The sequence below is a fragment of the Antrostomus carolinensis genome, unplaced genomic scaffold (genome assembly GCF_000700745.2).
Source record: "Antrostomus carolinensis isolate BGI_N321 unplaced genomic scaffold, ASM70074v2 scaffold24335, whole genome shotgun sequence".
In the NCBI taxonomy this organism is placed as follows: Eukaryota; Metazoa; Chordata; class Aves; order Caprimulgiformes; family Caprimulgidae; genus Antrostomus; species Antrostomus carolinensis.
This window is the reverse complement of record NW_010314631.1, coordinates 24,563-38,727: the sequence shown is the minus strand read 5'-3', so window position 1 is coordinate 38,727 and position 14,165 is coordinate 24,563. Positions and strand designations below refer to the sequence as shown.

The 14,165-nt window shown below is 43.8% G+C and overlaps 1 protein-coding gene across 1 annotated transcript in view; it reads right to left on the bottom strand.

Moving 5' to 3' along the window:
- Positions 1–663: 663 nt before the first annotated feature.
- LOC104524747 (DNA-binding protein SATB2) overlaps positions 664–14,165 on the bottom strand; it is a gene marked incomplete at its 5' end in the record, with an annotated part of 34,437 nt that continues 20,935 nt past the window's right edge. The window contains one exon of the mRNA XM_010167716.1: positions 664–1,777. Coding sequence (XP_010166018.1) covers positions 1,322–1,777 — 456 coding nt within the window. The remainder of the gene's footprint in view (positions 1,778–14,165) is intronic.

The window sequence follows — 14,165 nt, the reverse complement described above, 5'->3', positions numbered from 1 at the left end:
GGCAGGGAGGCTGGGAAGCGCCCGCACCGCGGACGCTGTGCGCTGGAGGCGGGCTGCAGCCTGGGGGACCCGCGGCTGAAAACACTTCATTTCACCGGCACAACACGCGTGACACGGAGGAAGCCCAGCTAAAACAGAAACACGGGGTGGGCTGGCGAGAAGGGCGAACGGGAACTCAGCAACGCAAACCCTCGGTCTGTCAGCAATTCACCTGGACAGGATTGTTGGGACTGGCATTTTGTGTCTCAATGTAACTTTACACTTGTGTGTGTGTGTGTGTTTCACCTCAGTATAAACAAAAAGCAACAACAAGAAGGAAGCTTATAAATTTTAAGATCTGAAACAGAGAACAGGTAAATAAAATCCACAGTAAAATGTGGTTCATAGTATGAATTCCATACATCAAATCTCAACACATTATCTTTCTTCTCTTTCTATAAAGACCTCATAAACGGACAAGTCTTCTATGCACTGAATTTCAGTTTGAGTCATTCTGAAGCCCATGAAAATTCATCTGTTCACTACGGAAAGGACTGTCTGGAGAGTGGAACATGCTGTATCCTTTTAAGTGTGCATTGTGTTTAAAGTACTTTAATTTACTAGTTTTCTTTTTAAGGTGCCCTGATTTGTTTTTCCATTTTCTCTTTTTTCCCCTCTTTTCTATTTTTGGCAGTGTTGATTTACGTCTTTAAATACATACCTCAAAAATTACCCATCAAGTTGCCAGATAGGAAGCCATATAATTATAATTAAAAAAAAAAAAAAATCAGGGATAACATAGAAAATAAATAGGAATTCAAAAATAGTCACCACACCCTGAGAGCAGGCGGCAGTTTATCAAAAAGCCAAAGCAACTCATTGTGAAGTGGTTTTAATACATAAACAAGTCTCATCTTTAAAGAACGCATTTCACAGTCTATACTTTCAGGTTGTAAAGTTCCGTCCCATGCAATTTTAATATATATATATTTTATGTAAATATATATATATATATACACACAAAGTTGTGAATTTTCCTTCATTGATTTCATAGGACTTTTTCTTCCCATTTACTTGCTAGATGTCCCTCTCATAAGTGCAAGGTTAATGAAGGCATAATCCTATGTGATTACAATGATTACTTCAGTCAAATGTAGGAGGTGTAACACGCAAGTGTCTGTGTCAAGGCGATGTCTGATTGGGCAATGCTGAATTCGTTCGGTTTGCACATGGATCATGCGCAACAGAAACAAACAAACAAAATGTAAAAAGAGAAAAAAATTTAAAATAAAACCAGAAAATCCTTGGATCAATGTATTGCTTTCTGCACTCCTATCTCACATTATCTCTGGTCGATGTCCGCTGAGGCCGCCTTGCTCTTGTCGGGGTTCTCCTCCTCAGGCTCCACTTTGTACATTTCCTCAGAGCCCTCCTCGCTGTCGTTCTCCTCTGACTCTGTCAGCAGCTCCTCATCCTTGTACTCTGCCACGTCAACCACCGTTCCCAAATGCTCTTTTAGCTTCCCATGGTGCTTTACATGGTAACGTTGGTTCTGGAAGAATTTGATGATGGTGTGTTTGGGGAGATCCAGCTGAGCAGAGAGGGTGTGGATGGCTTCCTGATCAGGGTAGAGACCCACGTCGTGGATAAAGCTTTGAAGGATACCTAGAGCTTCCAAGGAGATCTTGGTACGGGATCTTGGCTTTTTGGCACAACTGTCCTCAGCGGGTGGAGGAGGAGCCTCTTCTCTAGGTGGAGAATTCTCCTTTGCAGGCTGGGACTGCTGTCTGTGCAGCACCTACAAGATCAAACAGATATGGACTTCATGTACATGCTGACCCCCTCGGTGCTTGAGGTAAGGGCACTTCTACAGGTCTTTATACAGGGTTTACTTTGTTTTGGTGAAGAAAAGTACTAATTAATATTTATTTTCCAGTATCTTTCTTACCTGTAAGACAGCTGCACCAGAAACTACAGACTGAAAGAAGAAAGCAATATAAAAGGCAAACAATATAAAATAAATATAAAACCATAAAATAAGTAAGAAATGCACAATGTAGGTAATAAAAAGAAATATCAAATAGCCAAAATAAAGGCATTAAAATCCATCACAGGTGCCTTATGACCAAAAAGTCCAGACATTTGTTAAGATTTGCCTTCTATGAAGAGCAACATCGTAGTCAGTTCAGTTGGTTCACAGAGCTGGTTTTAATGTATCTCTTGAACAGATTTATCTGTATTACATCTGTATTAATTCCTCTAGTTGAGGAGTTCTGAGTTCAAATAATTATATCCCTCCATTCTGAGAAACCCTCTGGGCAAACACAGTTTTCAGTCTTGTAACAGCAGTATCTCCTTTCGACAAGTTTAAAGCAAGCATATGTAGCTCTTAATCTTCCTAACAGCCACTTCAAATGACTAAGAAAAGGCCTTGTGCAGCCCTTATTCCAGGGGAAAAAATACCTGCTCCAAATAGTTAGAAATACAGAGGCGTGCCATATGCTTTCTTTAAAACCCAATCTATACGAGAGAGTACCAGCAAAAATTCCCTGCAGGATTGAGGGCTGCATTTGCCCAGAGGTTTCTTCAGATGCAGAGAAATAATTATTAAAACTCAACACTACAGAGCGAACAAAATCAATATGGCTAAACATTTCCTTCCACAAATAAGAGGGAATTCTGGCTCTTCATCCAAAGAAGAAAACATCTTTGCTGCAAACTGAAACATTCGGAAAATCAACCCTACATTAAAGCTCTGTAAAGGATAAAAAAAAAAAGAATAAATAAAGGAAAAAAAAGAAAAAGAAAATGTGCTGAGAACTAAATTTGGCACTAAATTTTACACATGTACCAAGCCCCCAGTAAAATGCCCCAGTATTCAAGTTACTACTACAAGAGAGAAGTCCACTGTGGAATATCAGCCTGTCCATACATGCAAATAAATAAAAAGGCTCTGTGCCCAAGAGTCCCTTATCCATTTCCTTCATCAAACGCTGCTGTCATAGTAATTTATGACATTAGAGATCTCCAGTCACAGTTTTTGTAAAGCACATGGAAGTCCCTAGCCGCTGCCCAGCGCACACGCATGGCCAGGGAGCTGAGCTGGAGGAGATGCTGCCTGGCCAAGGGCTTGTCCTTCTGCTGCTGCACCAGACAGCACCGGGCCGGCCGAGAGGGGCTGCACCTCCAGCTGCTGCTCAGCACCAGCCACAGAGGCAGGACCAGCACCACGTCCCCAGCACCTCGATGAGCAGCGGGTGCACGTGCAGACACACGACTGCGTGTCCTGGCAACTGCAGCACAAGTCTCTGCTGCCACTGCCGCAGAACAATGCTCGTGACACTGACGGGAAGGCACCTGAGTAAGGAGGCAGCTTCACGGCAGCTCCACACTGTCAGCTAAGAGCAGGTGTCACTGGTGGTGACAGGCAGGGCTTGCCACACTCTTGGCAAGAGCCACTGGTGGGCAGAAGTGCTGCAAACATGTTTCAGTGCCAATAGATTAATTTTCCTCCCAAGCACGTAAATACTGAGGGTGTCATAGAAATGGAGCTAACCAAGGAGCTGGGGGAAAGGAGTAACTCAAATGGAAATGACAGATATTCTGGTTTATCTTTTATTACATGTCTTGTAATAAAAGAGCGTAATGTTCCAATGAACGAAATCACTCAGCAGCTCCTTGAGGATTTATTTTTTGTCCATGGATTGTTTTCAAAGAGGACCAACGTTTCCAAATAGAGGGGTGACAGATGAGGGTTGTATCCGTACCTGCATCAGCAGGGAGCATTGAAAGCAGCAGAGCTGGGATCGCTGACGCTAGTTGAGGACCCAGCCCCATAAATTTGTTACACAGCCCCTACCGACATTATCTCCACTGTTGCACCCTCTGGTACTGTCCCCTGACGCCATAAGGCCCAGAGCAGCCAAAAAGAAAAGGATTTAACACCACAAATAAATTGCTAGGGAATTTACAGACAGCGTCATATGAAAAGCCTCAAGCAGCATTGCTAATCAGAAGCTGAATTCAAGTAGCAGCTAACAGAGATAGAAACACATCCAGAAAGGGTGTGAATTACTCAGTTCATTCTTGCTGGAGTTGGAATTGGGCTTTTTTTCCCTTTTCAGTTGACAAATAGCATGAGAAATGATCCAGCCTGAAAAACGTTACAAGACTTCCAATCAAATATAATGATGAAAAAAATCCAACAATACAGGATCAGCAGCAGTAAAATGTTTAATTTGAAGGAGATGAAGAGATGCCTACAGCATCTATAAAGCAATCAACCAAAGAGAAGGCTGAGAGCAGGAGGGAAAGAATAATTGTACTTAACCCTTCCTTTTCTGGAGTGACCTCTCCACCCTCTCCAGAAGAGAAAACACATAACTCAGGGGTTATCAGTGTAAAATATTAGAAGAAGGTTGTATTTTATTTCACTTACTGTTCTCCTAAGTAATACAAAAACCTAAAGCTACTCTTATAACATAAATCTCAGGATTTCACCAGCTTCTGGGGGCTTGCTCTGGGTTTCTAGCAGCCTTAACGAAGGATTTCAGTGACACAACAATACTGATACACAGAGAGATGGATTAGTGCACAGAATTTCCTTCAGCGGTAGGTCGTGATCAGCTCTGTATTTCCTTATGATAATATGGGCTATGTAATACAAGAGAGCACAGCTTTCTATGGAAAACAGATCAGCTGTTGAGGCAGATGATACAATATGAATCCTAAATTACCTTTTTGTTAAATATTTGCTTTGAACTACATTTTGCAAAACACGCTGGTCAATTTGGGCAATTTGCTTACTTTATATCCAGCTCTGCACACCACAGCCTCACAGTGCAAACTGTCCATTTCTGGCAGTTGTAGATTTTCACATTATTATTATGCATTATTATGCTCTTAAATCTGCAGGTAAAATTTCCACAGGCTTCACATGCTTCCAGTAACACTTTGGATTTTGGGCCAGTGCTGCTCTGCTTCTGTACTGCAAAGAAGGAAACCTCACTGATCTCCAGTGACTAAAGTACAGTGCATTTTCCAGTGCAGGTAAGCCCCCAAACGATGGTCTGACCTCCCATGAAACACCACACGTACGGTGGGCTTCAGAGAGAAGGGATAAACCAGCGGCCAGGCTCAGCTTTCCTTTTCCCAAGAAAGCTGATGCTGGGGTGCACATCCTGCCATAGGTGCACTGTGCCCCCCTTTCTCACTTCCCTCTCCTTCCTCTGCGCCCTTCCCCACTGCTCCCTGGTCACAGGTGGGGCAGCCTCCTCCTCCTCCTCCAGAGCCACCAACATCTGGAGCTGACTTCCCCTCCTTCCCTCCTCACCAACTCCCCATCTACTTTCAAACCAAATGTGAAGATATAAATTTCCTTCCGTGCCCACAGGACTTATTTTTTCCATCTCTTCAAGAGATTTCATTTTTAAACTCTACAGGCTGCCTTCTCAGCATTTCAGAACAGAGTGGCTTTAGGAGATGTTGCTTTATGAAGGTTCATTCAGGTAGACTTTAACCTCACAGACAAACTCATTTTTTCAAACAAATTAACCAGCCCTGGTAGAAAGCTTGCAAGAAAACAAGTATGATGGAACTTGACTTTAAAAGATAAAGTGACTGGTCTTAAGTCGCACTGTACTGAAACATGATTTGAAGGCCACAATGAAAACCAGCTGGAATCCATGTGTAAAATATAATAGCATATGCCTACAGGGAAGGAAGTGAGATATTGAATGATTAAGTTTAGGAGAGTATATAATGTAGTGTATCATTACGGGAGTGATCAGGATTACTTGTAATAAGCTAAGGGTTTGTGGTCTTTCTAAAATCCAAAGCCAAGAATTATTGGGGGGAAGGGATCACCGCACTGTTTTACACGTATCCGCTCCCCACGTCTCGTGACGCTCCGCAGGAGAAACCTGACTTCGGCAGACTGGGACAGCTGTGTTCCCACAGAAAAGAGAGGTGAGCGAACCCAAACTGAATGATGAACGTCATGTAATTGCAGTCTGTGTCTGCACTGTATTTAATTTTGGCTGGATTCACTATCCCACTGATGTTTGTTTCCATTTCCACCCACTTTCTAGCTAGAACTAGACACGTGAAAATGGTGAGTCGCTAAGGGGAGCCAAGCAGGATGCTTGAGCACGGTACACACACGCACTCGGGCACCAACTGCAGCGAGGCACCGGCTGACAGCACTGGCTCCGTGAAATGCCACCTCTCATTGACTGAACAGCCCTTGCAGCAGATTAGAAACAGGAACTGCATTTCTACATGAAAACAAGCTCTTTTGTTTTGTAGCGTGATTCTGCTCTTCCCTTTGCAGACAGGATTAGTCATGTGAGCTCCTTTCAGATGGGTTTTGCTGAGATGATGAGGTGCCCCTTACTATGAGATGCACCAAAAATGTTACATTCTTGGAAGACAAGATTGTGCATGTGCAACAGCCACTACCTTGTTGAATAGACACCACCTTCCTCTGTGCACAGGCAGAGGGAGCACCCCCAGGTAGGTACCTCAAGTGGCGTGTGCTGGCCAGTACCGACTCCCCTAACCCAAACTCATAAGAAGTAAAGTTTTATGGATTGGCCTCTTTTCCGTGGTGGGAAGGAGTCTCACTTTTTATCTTTGCTTCACACTTACATTGCTCTCATAGCCAGCCATGACACTGTATCACACCAAAGACTTTTATGCCAAAGACAGTAAGTGTTTAGCCTGCTTAAGGAGCCCGAAATAAAAGCCAGAGAATGCCCACACTTTACAAAACATGGGTTCAGTACCTGTGTTTGGTCCATCTAACGCTGGTCATCTATGACATCCCTTACAAGCACTCAAGGCTAGTCAGCAGGATTCACCACCACTTTGACTCAATGCAAAACCAGATCCACTATGTCCCTCATGTAAGCAAGCCTGTTGGAAAAGCTCCTCCTCAATGACTAGCTGAAGTTAACGAGAGGGCAGAGGATAAGCCTAAACAAGGTTTTCAGCTGCATTTTACTGAGACCTGTAGCTGGAATTTGCAACACTTCACCACCAAAGCTGAGCTCTCCCAGGCAGTGCCCTCCATCACCTTGCAAAGAAATCTTATACCTAGAAGGCGGTATTGTCTGTCCCTCTTAGCGGATCTTACAGGAAAAATCTGCAGGAGATGATCTATTCAAACAACCAAGCTTACACTCGTGACTCCCAGTGTCTCCCAGCTTACCGCTGCATACGGAAACGTGCAAGAACAGAGCAAGCTGCCGCCATGAACGAGCTTGCCCCCTGACAGCCTCCCGGTCCGAGGCTCACAGGGGTAAGAGCCTTAACTAGATGCAATCACTCTGCCAAGACACTTTACAGGTTTCCTAGGAATGTCTGTACAAGAAATTGTAGCAGAAGTTACAATTTGCACCTGTGTTCATTTCTTTCCTCTTAAAAATGTGCTTGTTAGACTACTCTTTTTTTTTTTCCCTTGCAAAAATATAATCATTTAGGTAAACACTGCAGCACTACTCACAGCTCCAAATGAAGTATTTTCTTTGGGCTCATTCTTGCAGTGGTGATTTCACACCTTGACACCATAAAGCTGTGTTAAAGACTGTGGTTTAGTTTCTCTGCTTTTCTTGGATTATACAGTATCCTAAGGTCAAAACTCAGGAAAATCCAAAACTGTTATTAAAAAAGAAAAAGTATCTATGAAGTGACGACAAATTGCAGACTACAGGTGTTAGATTAGATTTTGACTCCAGGCAGGTTTAATATACTTCAGTTCCCTTTTACAATTGCCCTTAGCAGGCACTGTTATCAGTAAGGGATTTAAAAAAATATATGGTACTCAATAAAAGAAGACCATGTCAAAAGAAATCAATATGAGCGTGCAAAATGGTAGGAAGTCTGACATGGATAAATATGTTCACTTTCATCTAACTTCAGTCTGAGCTTCTCTTAATTTTGTAGCTCAAATGCTAGCCACACATCCTGTGCATTTTCCAATGCAGTGTAGTAATTGCTTCACAAAATAACATTATTAGAGATAATTATAATACATGTCTGTGATATGATGTACCCTGTCGCATGCAAGCCAGACCAAATCAGCCCACCAGAGCTGGTGGCTACAACTTGTAACCCCAGGGTCCTATTCAACTGCAAAGACAAAGCAGTCACCCAGTCAAAAAATCCCCCAAATATTCAGGCCTTTCCTATGATCACCCTTCAGCTGCTACTGACCACCACTGGAGCCAGAACATTGGTTCAGGCAGACCCTCAGGCCTAAATCTCTCAGCTCTGAGGTACGAGTCACTCTCTGAGCCATGCAAAAGGAGAGTCCGAGGGAACTGTGGAAACAGAAACGAGTTCCACAGGGAACTTGAAGTCAAAGGCAAGTTTGGTTTCCAGGCTGGAATGTGAGCTGGTTGAAGCGATTCATTTCAACATCTTTGGAGCACACTTGCCACATGATTCCCTTTGCTTTACAGCGGTCGCCTTGCTTAAGGGCAGGAAATAGGCAGTGATCTGAAAACATGGCAAGACACTGAACAAACACCCAGTCTCTGAAATAGCGGCCCCATCTTGCAATTATTCTCCAGGACCAAACAGACAAAAATATGGAGACAAAAACGACAACAGGAAGAAAAAAATTTAAAAAACCACAAAACTTTCAGTTGTGCCTTGCTGTTGCCACCCCACGCAAAGTGATAAGCATAGGCATTAGCAAAACACAATTAATCTTGACCTGAAGGCAGGGTGAAGGTGTCTCCCCCCGCCCCCAACCGGCACACGCTGCTCCCATTAATGCTAACAGGAGCTTAGCATGCATCAAAGAGCAAATACATCACAAAACATTTTTAAGAGCTATCATCAGTGGAGATAAAATATAAATTACAGCCTGATTACACTGTGCTGCTAAGAGGCTACATGTGCAGCGTGGCTCGCAGTGACAACTGGAGATCACCAGATAACTTTTGGACAGGTCTAAGGTTACCATAAAACATCTGTGCAGAAGAATCTCTCCTTGTCTTTGCTTTCCTTTCAAGAAGCCGTGGCATTACTGTCTGCACAGTTGTTTGAAGAATGTTTACAAATCAGCTTGACAAAGAGAAAAAAAAATTCTGCCATCACTTGACCACAATCATGATCTTATTCTTCAGTAATGCGTGGTTTATTTCCCTTTCCTGATCTCTGTTAATAGACAGCACGTGCCTACACAATAGCCACTATTTTGTCTGTATAATGTTAAAAAAATAAATCACAAAACTCTTGACAATGCAGAGCAGTGTCCCGGTGTTTCCTGGGGTAACTGCTCTCCCTCGAATGCTAACTCAACTCTTCCCACAAAAGCACAGGCACAACTTTCATTGCTGTGCAAGTGCCTGAGAACTGGCTGATTTTATGGGGTAGCATAAATGAGCTCATGCTGCTGAACGTTAGTGGATTAGCTCTGAATTTCCCATCTTTGGCTGGTTTAAGCCAGATTCTTAGGCTTACTGCATAGTAACTGTGGCCAGCAGTGGATATCCCTTTCTCCAACACCTTGCTGCAGCCTGGGAGCTTTGTCAACAACCACTATTCATCCCGCAGGTGGAGCCGGCACACACCTCCTGTATAAATACAAACCAGGCCAGATTCATTCCGGCTTCTTCTGGCACAAACCAGGGTGCTGGTGACAGAGAGGCCGATGCAGCCAGCAAGCCTTGCACAACGCCACTGCAGACTCTCTCCTCAAGGCATCGGTGATGGATGGCTCCATTGTCTGGGGATGGGGCATGGCCAGCACAGCTGGCACAGGGGCTGGCTTGCTGCATCCCCCAGCAGGCAGACAAGACTCTGCCGGCCTTGAAGAAGCCATGCAAGCCTCTCTTGTCCGTAACCTGTGGTAGTAAGGCGGCCCCCCACCCCCACAAGTGAAAAATCCACAGCCCTGTAAGGGTTCATGCTGCCCTTCTGTGTGGTGATGCTCATTGGAGACCCACTCCAGGGGCACTTTCAACATCTGCATGTGCATTGAGGGACACAAAACCTTCTAGTTAACACTTACCTTCTTCAAAAGAAGACCATAAGCTTTGTGGGCCTCTGACTCGCCTCTTTTTTTTTTCTTGCATCCCTAGCAAGGCTCTCCAGGGTGCTGTGGTGTGCAGAGCCCTGTCTAGCAGCTTCCAAATAGAGCCTGAGCTTGGCTGTGGCTGGAGAGAGGGTCTGTCAAAGATTTTGGGTCAATTCTGAGTTTTCCCATCCCAACCCTGCTAATCCTCCTAATGAGGAGCTGGCAGAATGCCACAGGAACTACGGAAGCAACAAAAGGCTTTTTGGTTTGCTTTTCTCCAGACAAAATACTTCTGGTATCCTCTACATTTTCTTGTTTAATTAACTCTACACATGTTCTCCTTTTCTTCTGAAAATCAGAAGAGTATTTTTGGGCAGTATGAGCAAGATCTTCCCTGACAGGCCCCAACCTAGAGCAATGCTTAAGGTCAAGCTCTAAACCCCTAACTACGGTGGCACAAATGGCGCCACTATAATCATGTTGTTTTCCAGTTACTCAGATCAGGAGTAGGCACTGCATTATTTCAGGAAGGATATGTTTGGATTAGACAGTGGATTCTGAGGGGGGGGTGGGGGAGTAATTATTTGTCCCATCAAACTGTTTCAGGCCCTTGCAGATGGCTATTTGGGGTTCCAGGAATACCCAACTGCACTGCTAATTTTTACAATGGGGGCAGTTAGAAGTCAGGAGAACCTGACTGTTATGGTTAGTGAAAATAGTAGATTTGTGCTGATAAAACACTACTCAGCATGTTTTTTGCTTTCTAAACTTAACCACCAATGCACTTAATAACAGGACTTGAGCAAACTATACTGTGTGAATCAAACACATAAAAGCATAAATATTCCTTTTTTTAGAAAACAAGTCTAAAAAGTGCATTATAATCAAGTACCACGGTAAAAAGCAAAATATTCAGCATTACCACACACGCAACTGGCATAATGTGCTTTATTATACCCTTAGCTTGAAACTGGGTAAATAAAAATCAAATGACCAAAGTACAGTCTCCTGCAGAGATTAGGGCACTGAGGACAGGAGGCCTCAGAGAATTAGATCTGAAATCCTTTGTCTTCCTGATTACACTCTGGAAAAGGTGGGCACATCTGGAAGACTGAGGAAGGTAAGCTGGTGTTATGGCTCTCTCTGTCTCAACACTCTGACCTGTACCTATTTTACAGATTCCGGACACTGGAAGAAGGCTTTACAGAAAGTAAACAGCACCTGCAGTTTATATTCATAGTACTAGAAAATATGCAGTTGGGGGGGAAAAAGAAGGTGGTTTGTTCATTATTAATATAATGATTTCGTTTATGGCCAGCAAGGCAGGATTAGGACAAAGCAGAGGATGACACTGCTATGGCCCTAGGATCCAGCCCTGGCTTTGCCGCTGCCTGCTGTGGGGAGCTCAGCGGACGGCTCAGCCCGCGGCTGGCTGCACACACATCGTCGCAGGGGTGAGCTCACACTTTACACAAACCTGCAGCCAGTGTAGGTCTGTGCGCAAGGAGACCCAAGCTTTAGTTAGAAATGCAAAATACCATTCTTTGCTTCATTGAGATGAGAATTGTGTGGCATTTTCCAGTCAAAAATCTTTCTTTTGGTCAAAAATGTCAACTGAGTGACATCAAAGTATTGCCTAAATGAAGTCTACTTTGCCAAGCTGTCTGCCTGGGGTGGTGGGGGTGGATATTCTGACAAAGTATAAGCAGTTGTTTAGGCATTTTTCATGAAACAGCATATTCTGGTTGCTTTTACTCAGAACAAGTTTTGCTCTTCAAATTCTTCCTATTTTCCTTTGAAGCATTCTGTTGCTCTAAACTGCTGCAAACTTTTTTTTTTTAATTTAAATGGAAAATAATAATTTAAAAAGCACCAACATACTTTTTTCTTTCAGTATTTCAGAAATGTCAGCAACCCCTTAAACTCAGCTCAAGCACTTCCATAGCTCTGGGCTGTACCACCCAAGGAACAGAAGCTCATAGCCATCTATCTACCCACCTACCTCCTTCACCATCACAAAGGGTTTACAAAGGGTTGTACTGATGGGAGCTCTGAAAGAATGAAATGTAATACAGTTTATAAAAGGAGCTGGATGTGAATCTTTTCTATCTCAGAATCCAATAAAGCTTATGATTTTTATTGCATGTGGGAGTCCTTTAGTCTATGTAATACTGATTAGGAGCTTGGCCAGTAAGTCTGATAAAACCAGAAAATACTTGTGAATACATTCTGGCCAGAGACACCTGGGAGTGCAGCGTGTGGTTTGCAGCTCACGGCCCCAGGGGCACACACATACCTTGGGATTTCTTCCCTGGTTCTGTTCCATCTTGCCATGGTTTTGCTCTATTCTCTCCAAAAAGAATGACTCCAAGTCTCTCTTCTCCTTGAATCTTCCCAGAAAGGAGGCATCATCTCAAAACTATTCCCCCTTACCTTTCACAATATGCACAACCCCCAAAAATTTACAACCTGCTTCAGTCAGGGCTCCAGACAGACTTTAGTAGATCCCAAACAGAGCAACGCGGCATTCTTATTCCTGATCTCATTTAAACAAAGGAACATCAGGAATAACATTACTCCAAATCAGCAATTCTTCCCTAGTGCTAATCAGGCCATTAAAAACACATAAGCAGTTTGTTTGATGCAGAAGGACAAAGGCAACCACAGAAATGAATCAAAACCAGGGAAAAATTAGAGATTAAAAGTAATAATACTCCTTTCAGCAAACCACAGTCTGAATGCATGGTAAGTGGCTAAAAGACACTATCACTGCAAGAGCTAGAGACCAAAAATGTCTCCTGACTGAATGAAATGTAAATTAAACTTGCTCTTGTACAGAGGCATTTCCTTCCCAGGGCAGTACTCAGTGCCACCAGGAAATCCAGCCCTGTTAGCTGCAAACGAGGGCAGCCACAGCTGGCCCTCCCAGATCTCCCTTAAGGAAAACACACACGCTCAAAGTCAACAGTTGGAGGGAACGGAAGAAAAACCCAAATGCATCAGACTAGCTAGAAGAGATTTCCATGGAGGTTCCCTCCCCAAATAAGCAGATGGTTTCCAGTTAGTCAGGGTCAGGGACTGCCCGTGTGGTTTCCTGCCTGCTGGCCTTTGTAGCTTATCTAGATTTCATCAAGATATGCAGTCTGAAAAAATTAGAATGGTTAAGTATAGAAATTAGGGAAAGCAAATACAAACGAGCCTCGGTTTGCAATTATGCAGGGGAATCTGTGCTGGCGGGCAGGATGAAGGCAGCGGTGCCGACCCCTCTGCCAGGGCAGCCACCTTGGGCTGCAGCACATCTCATCGGCAGAGGCCGGGTCAGGTCTTGTTAATGCCATGGTGCTTGCCCAGGCACTAAAGTTGTGCCTAACTCTATCCAAAGCACTCTGGGAAACAGCTCAGCAGCTTTGAAAATACCCCTGACGCCAGTTCACAACCCTGCCTGCTCTAACTGTGGTGCCGGTGCCCGCTGGCAGGCCGGCTCCGCGGCGTTACCCCAGCCTCGCTCGCAGCCCTCGGAGGGGCGGCACACACGCCGCGCCTGTCTGCGCAGACCCTGGCTCTTGCAATGCTGTGAATGGCAGCAAAGCAAAAATCCGACCAGGAACGTATGCACGAGCTACCATATGGAAAGGGCATTCTCAAATTAAACCCTGAAACCCAGATGAGATCTGAGCGAAGGACAGTTTCACTTAAAGGAAATCTCTGAGGTCAACCAGCAATTAACTGAAAGGCTCTGATTGACTACGCTATTGACTGCGCTCACATCAGACAGCTTCCTGTTTATTATACCTTATGGGCTGTCTAGGTGCCAAGACATTAAACTGTCAATAATCTATTAATACTAAACAGCTCCTCCCTCCTTACTCCCCCCTGTAAATACTCGTAGGCTAAGAAACTGCACTAGAAAGACAGAATTTTTTTAAATGAGATGGAAATGAGCTTTTTAGGATATTTCTTTGCTTGGTTCCAGCTGAAAGTACAGCAACATTCATAAACAATGTAACACGCAGTCTATAACTACATGGAAAAAATTGTGTTAAAAAAAATCAGACATGATTGAGACCATATCCTGAAATCTGGCTTTCCTTTCCAAGCCATCTTTAAACAGTCTAAGTTAAATTTAATTAACAATTTACAACAAGGAGAGAGAAGTTAT